We start from the raw sequence: 10,453 nt of genomic DNA, 5'->3' as shown, positions 1-10,453 counted from the left end.
AAAAAAATTACAATACACGTTTAAAAAAAATTAATATATACAAAAGATCAGTTAATTTATATTTATGTTGGATAACTTTCGAAATAAATTAGCATGCTTTCGGTTATTTGTCAATTAATAAACTACTTTCATAAATTGGCTGAAGATTTAAACTTTCAGTTTAAAATTTTTAATACATATTCTAAACTCCTTATTTTGTGTGCCAAGTTAAAAATTTATATAGCTTTATTTAGAATAAATCAATTAAAAAAAATTTTCAATTAAATTTTTATATAATTATATTTGATTTTTATTTATTTTAAAATAAAAAATTTTCAAATGAAAAAAAAAAAAAAATTGGATTTCCCTACCTCAAATTATAGACTAATTCTTCCCTTCCTTGCCTTGAAACTTGGTGGCAGGTAGATATAAAAGACAAAAAGGGTTTAATTTTTGGACTGACTAATGTAACCCAATAAAAAGAATATAGAATTGGACCAATCTGTGAAGAAATCTATGCATTTCATTGAATATGACGAATGTAAGTATACGCTACACAAAAAATTGCCACATAATTACATTAATTTGAACACTAAAACACAAAATACAGAACAATACCTAGAATTAAAGACTTACAGTGAAAATCATCGAGGTACTGCCAGAAGGACCGTGGTATTAACAAATGAGTGTCTTCCACCATCATGCCATGACAGTGGCATGTAAAGGAACTGCTCTGATAATATTTGTCTCGTAAGACTACCAATTTGCAGAACTCCGGTTCGCAGGAAGCAAAACAAAACTGCGAGGTGGGGTATCGGCTGAGCCGAACTCCCACACTTAAAAAGCAGAAATTGACTTTACATGGTGGCATGGCAGGCTTCGGCTAGGATTCTTGAAGAACTAGATTTAATTCCAGAGCAGATTTTGCCACCATTCCACCTTTCCTGCAGCAAAATTTACAGGGGACATTCTCATGAGTAGTCGTCATATTTTTGACCGGGAAAAGCACCAGATTTTATTGCATAGAGAACAGGCATTCAGATTACAGAACAAAGCACTTAATGCTCTTCCAAAGAGGCGTTATAGGGCAGGAAAAGTTGCACACTGACAATTTAAGAAAGTGACATGTCACATGGAATCCAAAAAAGCACACTACATATCTTGCAATTTAGATGAATTTCTGTAAGGACTAGTTTACCTAATAACTGCTGGAAGATTTTGCTGGATCTTTTGCAGCTGGACAGAGCAGCGCTTACAGCATTCAAGCCTGCATTATTTAGGAAATATTTAACCAATATTAGGAAACTCAACTATCAATGTTAGCGTGCCACAACAAATAACTTGGATTAATCCACATCACTTTAGGAAACTCTTTGAGAAAGTGTATGCACGAATGTTGGATAACTAAACCTTTGCTCTGCATGAAGATCAACACCGACGGCTGGAGGAGCTGAAACGGTTGAGCGTACTACTGGACCAAAGACTGCTACAAGCTTCAGTAGCATCTCCAATGAGACACTTGTGTGCCTGTATATTAACAAAACAAGTTAAATTTCTCCAAGAGTCTGCTTTAGATTTAAATTCAATACCAATTTTGGGACAGAAGACTCTAGCTGTAATACGTGACCAGACAATAAGACCATTTCAAGGTTTCACAGTCCAATGCAATTCTTGCTCCAGTTATATGGTTGTTTATTTGAGTAGAGATTCATCTCCACTCAATGTTAAAAATGACAAATATGAGCAAATAAAACTTAGTGTCCTTTGGGCCAATACACTTTACACCTAAGATGTTTCTATGTGACAAAGGGAATTTGCTGTATTACATTATTGAGTCTATTTGGGTTTTTTCAATTGTGAAGAGCACATAGTTGCAGCAATCAACATATCGTAGCCATGAAAGTACGCTAAGCAACAATGACAATGTTCCAACAATCAATCCGATTTGGCATAATGTCAATTAGTTGCAGGGTTATAACTGATATTTGGTAAGAGCTGCAGTAAATGGCACAATATTCCATATTCCTATCATCCAAATCCTAACAATGAAAATTTCCTGATCATGTTCCATTCACAATTACCTTTCCATCTTGCTATCCAGTAAGCCCACAAGCACAGGAAGCAAGCAAGAAAATAGGTCTAAGGTAAGAATCTCCATTTTCTCCATGAGGATACTGATTACATCTGCTTGCACCTGAAGCAGTATTAATTTCTATCAGGAAATGCCAAATAAATGCCAAGATAAACCACAGGATACCGATCATAATCATAAAAATAAATAAACAAATATACCAACAGACATGAACTATTCTCAAAAATACCCACAAAATGATCTGGAAGTTTTCTCAGAGCATTGATAGCACCCTTAATGTCATTCCGTTCCCAAAAATGCCGAACTACCTGCAGGATGACATTAGAAGTAGTATCTTTGTGAATTGCATCCAAGAGAAGGGAAGATGAAGAAAAAGAATAGACACATGAAAGAAACTTTAAGATGTACTCAAGATAATAAAACACAGACAAAAGACTTCATCAGTCTTTGGATACAGCATATATAGATAATGTTTAGAGCATTACTAGTTATAATATCCTACATTGTTAAATGAATCTCTGTAAAGGCCAACACATCTAGAGGTTACCCATAATTGAGAAAGAAAACTTCATCGATCTCAAGTTGCAACAAAAACTTAGCAGACAATGTGGCAAGATTTGGCATATGTCAGCTAAAAATATCAGTACTCAAAATGGCTAGATTCACCTGTAATTTTGTCAAGCGGGATTTAAGTGTACTTAAAAATACATCATGAGTTTGCATCAAATCTTCACTTATATCCCCAAATTTAGAAGAATTCGTGTCCCTGCCAGAAATCTGAGGCTCCTCCTGTCATTATCAAAAGCGAAAACTGAGTGAATTTGGTTGACAGAACGTGAAGGCAGAAGCTCATGTGAGGCTCCTCCTGATGATAAGCTACAAATTTCAGATTAAGGAAAATTCATTGGGTAATGAAAAAAGCAAGGCTTTGATGCATTCATTAGCCAATTAGATGTTGCAACTTGCAGAAACTACTAACCAGTGACTTTTCCAAAGCCAATTCTAAAGTAAAGAAAGAGACAAGTTCAAGCCATCAAGTATCAGTACTTTAGAGGCTTCATAAGGAAAGAATACCACTGAAGTGCTAATTCAAACGGCCATTATCATGTCTACAGTAGCAAAGTCTAGATATGGACTAATTTTTGCAACTTTCAATGGCTAATTGATGTCAGTAACTCCAGGTGAAACTTTCATCCAATTTGAAAGTTTTACTCCAAATTTAAGTTTATACTTGTGAGCTTATGTTTATCACATTTCAACTGCGACATATATTAAACTCATTAAAGATGCCGCACTTCATTTATGTTTAGACCATACAAAATATTCCTTTAATGGGGACAAAAATCATACCAGCATTGGTGGTGTTCTATCCATTTCACATACAGTGCGAAGAGTCATGTCAGTTGCCATGGAAGGTGATCTATCTGTTTCAGGTATCACTCGAGGATTCACATCAGTTGTTGTGGTGGGTGTTCTATCCATTTCACGTATAACACGAGGGGTCACAGCAGTTGCTCTAATGGGCACACTACCCATTTCAGCCATACTACCAGTAATCACACTAGTTGCTATGGCGGTCATGTTTTTGGTTTCAGGTATAACACGAGGGGGCATACTAATTGCTGTGGGAGGTTTTCTATCAGTTTCAGGTATAACACGAGGGTTCATATTGGTTGCTGTGGGAGGCTTTCTATAGGTTTCAGGTATAACAAGAGGGGTCATATTAGTTGCCGTGCGAGGTTTCCAATCAGTTTCTGGTATAACACGAGGGTTCACATTAGTTGCTGGAGGAGGTTTTCTGTCAATTTCGGGTATAACAAGAGGGGTCATATCCATAGATGTGGGAGATTTTCGATCACTTTCATGTGTAGCACCAGGGTTGATATTATTTGATTTGGTGGCCATCCTATTTGTTTCGTGCACAATTTGAGAAGCCATATTTATTGATTGATCTTCATTGTTGAATTTCTCTCGTCTTTCAAACCTCTCAACCAGAGAGCGTGTCCTGCCTGCTACCACAGCAACTGCCAGAATAAAAATATTGAGAACAAAATCAATTTCATTCAATTTATGCACTCTTGAAAATCACACACTTGGCAAGAACTGACAAACCTCCATTGACAATTTTAACAGAGGGGATCCCTCTATTGCTATTAATGGATTCATCCCCTGAAAACAAGAGAATTAATCATTACCAGCTTATGAATAAACACACTACAAATCATTAAATGAAATGAAACCAAATTCAGCAACCCTAAATAATTAGAATAGGGGATAAAAGTTGATATAATGCATGGGATAAAATTAAGATGGATTCCAAACAATATCTTTAAGCTTCAAGCAATGATATATTAAGAGTATGACACTATGTATCCTGCTATGAATGAAAGCAATGGTAAACATTAAGAGATGACCATGAAATATTAAAATTAAAAAAATGAATAAAACTAGCATGGTTAGAATGAAGGTATTCAAATGAAGGGCCAGATGAGATAGCACATGACCAGAAAAAAAATAAAAAACTCTGGCAAAGTAAAATCTAGCAGGAACTACAAGAAGATTGTTTGATCATATCCACCAAGAAGTTGGCCTGTGCTTTATGTGAATACAATCAGAGAGGATGGAGTGAAAATATGAAATCAGTACAGAAATGAAACCATTGGGAAAAAGGCTTTGATGATCTAATCTAAGTCCAAGCAAGGGCTAAAAGAAATGCATACTCAATAGAAAAATTATCAGGGAAGGAGAAAAAACACACAAGGTGGAAAAAAGACCAAGAACTGAGTTATGAAAAGTGAAGCTGTTATATAAAAATAAGAACTTACGATTTTCCCGACTAGTGGGTGTTTCCGGTGATAAAATTTTTTCAAACTTATCTGCAACACTCTTGATAGTAGAATTTTTCTCCTCACCGGATTTCCGTGCCCCATCTTCTGATACACTCAGAAATTGCAACTTTAGATCCATTGCACTTTCTTTCTCATTTGTCACATTGCTAAAACTTTCAGATTCAAGAGCTACTGACAGCTTCTCAGCATCGTTCTTGCTATTTGATGGCCTCCGTATGTGAGCTGGCCTGAGTAACATGCCAGGTTTTGTCCTTGAAAATGTGACTGTTTCCCTTCCGGAGTTGGAAGAGTTCTTTTCAATGACACTGTCCCGAGGTACAACGGTGGGCACAACAAAAGATTTATCAAGTGCTTCCCCACCAGCTTTTCCATTCACTTCTGTTATGGGACTTCTCTTCTCTGTTGGTCGGTTATCCATCTCCTTGGTATCCAATGGGAGGGCCATTTTTGGTGAGCTCAAAGACCCAACTTTTTGTGAAGAAAAAGTATTTCCACTGGTAGCTTTACATGAAAGATGGAAAAATAAATTAGCCACTGGAGAGAAAACAGAAAAGATGAATTTGCATCCTACATGTCCCATGAGTATACCCATGTGAATAGCAAATATAGCAACTTACGGTCTACATATATGTTCTTTATTTCTTTGATCTCATAATCAGGGTATACAGAGTGTAAATCTGAAGTCGATCTTACTCCATTCCTTGCTTTGTCTGGAGAAACACATTTTGGGATATTAAATTTTTTCTTTGTGCAATCAATTTCTTCCAGTTCAAAACCAACTCCATATGGCTCAATAAGCTGAACAAAATAAGTTAAAGGTTAATGATATAAGTAATGCCAACTGGATGACATAGAAAATCAAATAAGTTAATGTTTCAAAATTTAGGGAAGAAAAAAGGATGGAGAACGGGAAGATGTATGACTTGGATAATCAAACAGTAAAGTCACTACATTTAGGAAAGGAAAGCCCAAAAAAAGGTAACTCATTAGAAAAGGGTACCGATATATCAGCTACCCAAACTGCCACAGAATTTCGATAATACGAGCAACCCAAAAGTCTTCCTTCATTAATGCAGAGGTCACCAAGTGTCGACCACCCTATATCAACAGCATCATGGCAAATTACAGGCTCCCAAGAATAAACCTGCAGTTTATGCATAATCCAAAACTTATGTTCTATAGTAGACATAAATGGCAGTTTTTGTGATAACAACAATCCAAACCTTCAAAGAATCATCTAATCCACAAAAAAGTGTCCTCCCATCAGGATGAAAGGTAATTGAGCGTACTCCAGTGGCCTGGAGAGAGGAAAGGCAAGCATTTTAGATAATGAAACACAACAAAGAACTAATTCATTTACATTGACAGGAAATAACTGCCCAAAGGCTTAATGTAACTTAATTGTCAGCCCAAAATGCTGAAAATATCAGATAAAAGTCACAGCATCTTTTTGTCATAGACAAAAAAATAGATGCCTAGAAGTTACATGATATAAACAATCACAAAACTGTCACACTACATTGCCCTCTTTTATATTCAAATACATATTATATTATTGGCACACAGGAAGAATTGGAAAATTGACCACATTATGTGATGCTCATGCTTCTTGAGAGGCAAAACACAAATATTACTATCAAAGTTTTAATATCATGAAATAATTTATGGGAAAGAACAATTGTGAAAATAAGTTGCATCCTGGAGTTCACAGAATCAAAATTTTTTTTTTTCTATTTCATGCAAGAAAATAATCATTGTGACAGAATCCTAATCACTTCACAGCCAAAACTAAACCTTACTGCTCGTCAATGTTTAATTTAAATAGTCTCTCAGATACCTCAAGTCTGGCAGATCCAATCAATTCAAAAGTTTCCAAGTCCCAGAATTTCACAGTTCTGTCTGCTGAACCTGAAAAAAAGAATTGCATGTTATAATAATTTGCCAACCAAGTTTATAAGAAATTGATGAAAAAATGCTGATGGGGGATGTCAAGGATACAGCAATCAGTAATATCGGTTGTACAAAAGTAAGCCTAAAACTGAGCCATATAGAGCAAATATGTAATTAAACTTTGGATAATAATCTTCACACAACTGATATCATTTACATGCAAAAATTGCAAACAGAACTCTTCATAACTAAGACACATAGAAATCAAGTGCTCACCTGTGGCCAGGAGAAATTCAAGGGGATGGAAATCTATGGATCTAATATGTCCTTCATGGAACATAAAATCATGTAAAAGCTTTCCAGCAGTAAGATCCCACACCTGTTTTATGATAATAGGGGAACTGAGTAAAGTAACAGAAATGAAACTAAACACACATCTCACTATTGATAGTGAGATCAGTTAATACCTTTACAACATTGTCAAGTCCACCAGAAACTACCCAGCGACCATCAGGGGTGAATCTAATAGTACTAATGCCTTGAGTATGACCCTTGTATGTATGAATGCATCCCTTCTTTCTGATATCCCATACCTTCAGATTTGTGTCTGTTGAACCAGATGCAAAGAACTCACCAAATGGATGAAATTCAACAGCAGTGCAGTTTGATCTGTGTCCAGTAAGAGTGCGAACCACTACACTTCATGAACAATAACAAATATATTAGAATTTTACTAAGAAATTGATGTAGCTTCCTGGCTACAATACAAAGTTGACAGTATGCTAGAAAATATAATAAGACACAGAAAAAGGAGAATTACACTATAGATTCTCTTACTGCAGTGAAACACACTAGATGACCTCAAACTTAAGATCTTAAAATAAATTTAGAAATTGAATCATGATTCAAAGTTTAGGTCTAACAAGTTCTCACTTTTCTAGTCTGTCTTTAGATGTCAGATAGAAACAGCAAAGAATTACAGATTTCCCAATCTATAACCCCAATTCTGATTTAAGCAAGTGTAACCCAATCAAATGAATCAACTTACTTTTTGTTTCTTCCAAATCCCAAAGCTTTATCACTCCATTGGAAGCTCCAGCAAGAACCAAAACTTCTGCTGTGTCAAAGGCTACAGATTCAACTGGGCTAGTATGACCACAGAGGCTCTGCATTTGAAAACCAATAAACAAACTAACTGATTATGTATACGGCAATAATGCCACAGAAAGTCTGCCCCATGCCACAACAAATTTACAGCAAAATTACAGAATGGTATTAGATATTGAATATAATGGTTTGTTTCAGAATGCGCTAAAGAAATGGGAAATCTGGTTAAGCAATTGGCACCCATTAAAATTAAATGATAACAAAAAGCCGGATCATTCTTTAAACAATCATCTGGTCACTAAATCATCAACTATATTTATTGCCCTTGCTTTTTAATTACAATACACGCACAAGAACCACAAGAGAGAAGCTAGAAAATAGTCCAAATTAGCAATACATTGAAGTAGGTTCAAAGAAGAAATAAACAAAAAGGCAAACTTATGAACTGACCATTAAAGAAGTTGGTTTTCCAATTGCCCAAAGATTGACTTTGTGATCATCACCACCTGTGATAAACAGTCGACACTCCTTTTTCCCAATATTTAGGCAGTTTACATTGGTTGAATGAGCCACAAACTCCTCTGTATTCATTTCAGTCAAGGAACTACACATAAAACTTTCTGAGGGAAAAAGAAAACCATTTGATTTCTTTCAAGGGTCTCTTCACAGTTCGCATAAAAATAAAAAATAAAAGAAAAACCCTTAAATATGTCAAAACAAGAAAAATAGAAAACTGAAACTGTAAATCTGTCCCTCTCTTCCTGCCTTCAAAATGAGGGGGGAAAATAAAGAAACTGAAATTAGTAGAAGATCAGTCAGCCAGAAGAGAAATAGGGGAAAAACTTTACTCCAAAGTTAAAAGATGTACCAAAATAGTTAACCTTACACCATAAATAAACAGAACTCAAAGTTTATAGATAACCAAACAAGGACAAAGAGAAGTAGGGGAAACACGTTTTTCAGCTAAAATTCAGAAATGAACAACGAAAAGAAGCTCAAATAAGCAAGCCACATTCAAGCAGAGCATTTCAAGATCCAAAAAAAATAAATAAATAACTGACAGAAATCAGAATATAAATAACCCAAAACAGACGTTAACGTTCAAAACAAGCTCAATACACAAGCAAAACCCCAAAATTATACAAAATGCTTCAAAATCCAAGCTGATTCAAGCTCAGCATTATTACATTAAAAAATAACAACAAAAAAAAAAAGGATACGCAGCTTATATCCACGCTTCGCCATTTCTTCCACCGTATAGAGTTACAGAGAAACGAATTCCGCGCCAAGAGAAATTAGATCAGAAAGTAGCTTGAAATTCACAGTTCACGCAACAAGCTTGAAAAAAATCCAAAGGTAAAAAATAGGAATTGGATTCAGATAAGAAAAATTTTAAAAAAAAAAATTCTTCCTCTGGTTCTTCGTTGGTGGAATTTCTTCAGATTCCAGAGGTTTTTTTTTTTTTTACTTTTTTGCAAATTTGCTTAAACAGTTGAATTCAGATTTCAGACTATCATATCAAGGCTTGATGAGTCAAGATTTACTTCTATTCTATGCATTGTTTTTTAATCTTTTTTCCCAAACTACCCTTTGCTTCACGTGTTTTTCCAGTGAAACCAAGAAAATATTTTTTTACTGTAGAATTTATTGACGAAAATGCCCTTGTCTGACGCTATTTCGTCTGGTGGGCGTCGATTTTTCCTTTTTTTTATTTTTATTTTTACCCTTAAAAATTAATAATGGCACATTGCGGTGAAAATAATTACGAGTAATAATTCTAAGTTCTCTTTTTTTTTTTCCTTTTATATTTTTACTTTTTCATTAGGAGAAAAATGGAAATAATGTTTAATTATTTTATTTTATAATTAAATTAACATTACTCAATTTAATTGAAATGAAAAATAACATTTTTAGGAAAATGAAATTGAATTTAATTTTTTATTTATTTTTAAATATGTGAATTAAAATTTTTTATTTGCAGATGGACCTCTTTTATACTATTTATTAATAAAACACCATGGCTCTTTCTAGTCCACCTTAATCATACTTTAATTAATTATTTATTTATTTATTTATTATATAGTTTATAAACACGTAATTGATTGAGTTAATTTTCAATTTTATTTTTATTTTTTAAATATAATAATTTTTTAAACAAAAATTAGAAGTCTACCCACCGATGAATGATTACAAAAATGTAATTTAGACAATGAAATGACAGGTAGATCGATTCATTCCTTAAAAAATAAGCTTTTCTTTAATCTTTATTTTATTTATTTATTTATATCCTACTATTCACAGGAGGAGCTTATCTTTTTTAATAATAGTTTTTCTAGGGATTAAATTTAATTTTTTTTTTTAGAATTACAATAAATTTATCACTGTATTGATATGATTAAAAAATATATATATTTTTTAAAAATATTATTTTTAATATTATTAAAAAAATAATTTAAAAAATTTATTTTACTATTTTAATAGTTTTATTATCAAAACACATTAAATTTATATTTAAATCAAATTTTGATACTTTTAA

The 10,453-nt window shown here is 33.8% G+C and overlaps 1 protein-coding gene across 4 annotated transcripts; it reads right to left on the bottom strand.

Moving 5' to 3' along the window:
* Positions 1 to 484: 484 nt before the first annotated feature.
* LOC110661980 (katanin p80 WD40 repeat-containing subunit B1 homolog KTN80.4) lies at positions 485 to 9,434 on the bottom strand. Of its 4 annotated transcripts, none has more exons than XM_021820843.2 (18): positions 9,138 to 9,434; positions 8,368 to 8,498; positions 7,859 to 7,976; positions 7,278 to 7,504; positions 7,087 to 7,189; positions 6,758 to 6,828; positions 6,144 to 6,218; positions 5,921 to 6,064; positions 5,538 to 5,718; positions 4,897 to 5,421; positions 4,184 to 4,240; positions 3,422 to 4,095; positions 2,738 to 2,860; positions 2,305 to 2,379; positions 2,061 to 2,173; positions 1,390 to 1,506; positions 1,178 to 1,246; positions 485 to 923 (listed from the first exon to the last, which is right to left on the bottom strand). In XM_021820843.2, the coding sequence occupies exons 1-18, from the start codon at positions 9,160 to 9,162 to the stop codon at positions 863 to 865; spliced, it is 2,889 nt and encodes a 962-aa protein (XP_021676535.2). In that variant the 5' UTR covers positions 9,163 to 9,434; the 3' UTR covers positions 485 to 862. The 4 variants fall into 4 exon arrangements, with proteins under 4 accessions (XP_021676535.2, XP_021676534.2, XP_057986302.1 ...); XM_021820842.2 differs by having other exon boundaries at positions 784 to 918; positions 9,138 to 9,398; XM_058130319.1 differs by lacking the exon at positions 9,138 to 9,434 and having other exon boundaries at positions 784 to 918; positions 8,368 to 8,544.
* Between the last annotated feature and the right edge of the window lie 1,019 nt (positions 9,435 to 10,453).

Source organism: Hevea brasiliensis, chromosome 11, assembly GCF_030052815.1.
Source record: "Hevea brasiliensis isolate MT/VB/25A 57/8 chromosome 11, ASM3005281v1, whole genome shotgun sequence".
NCBI lineage: Eukaryota > Viridiplantae > Streptophyta > Magnoliopsida > Malpighiales > Euphorbiaceae > Hevea > Hevea brasiliensis.
This window is presented reverse-complemented; position numbering and strand designations above follow the sequence as displayed.

What these genes read in the sequence shown, in the direction of transcription:
- LOC110661980 (XM_058130319.1), bottom strand. Translation starts at nt 8,529, where the DNA reads ATGTGTAGTTCCTTGACTGAAATGAATACAGAGGAGTTTGTGGCTCAT. An exon ending in GACTTGACAATGTTGTAAAG is followed by an intron (nt 7,190 to 7,277) that starts GTATTAACTGAT and finishes ATCATAAAACAG; the next exon opens with GTGTGGGATCTTACTGCTGG. An exon ending in TTTGGGTAGCTGATATATCG is followed by an intron (nt 5,719 to 5,920) that starts GTACCCTTTTCT and finishes TATTTTGTTCAG; the next exon opens with CTTATTGAGCCATATGGAGT.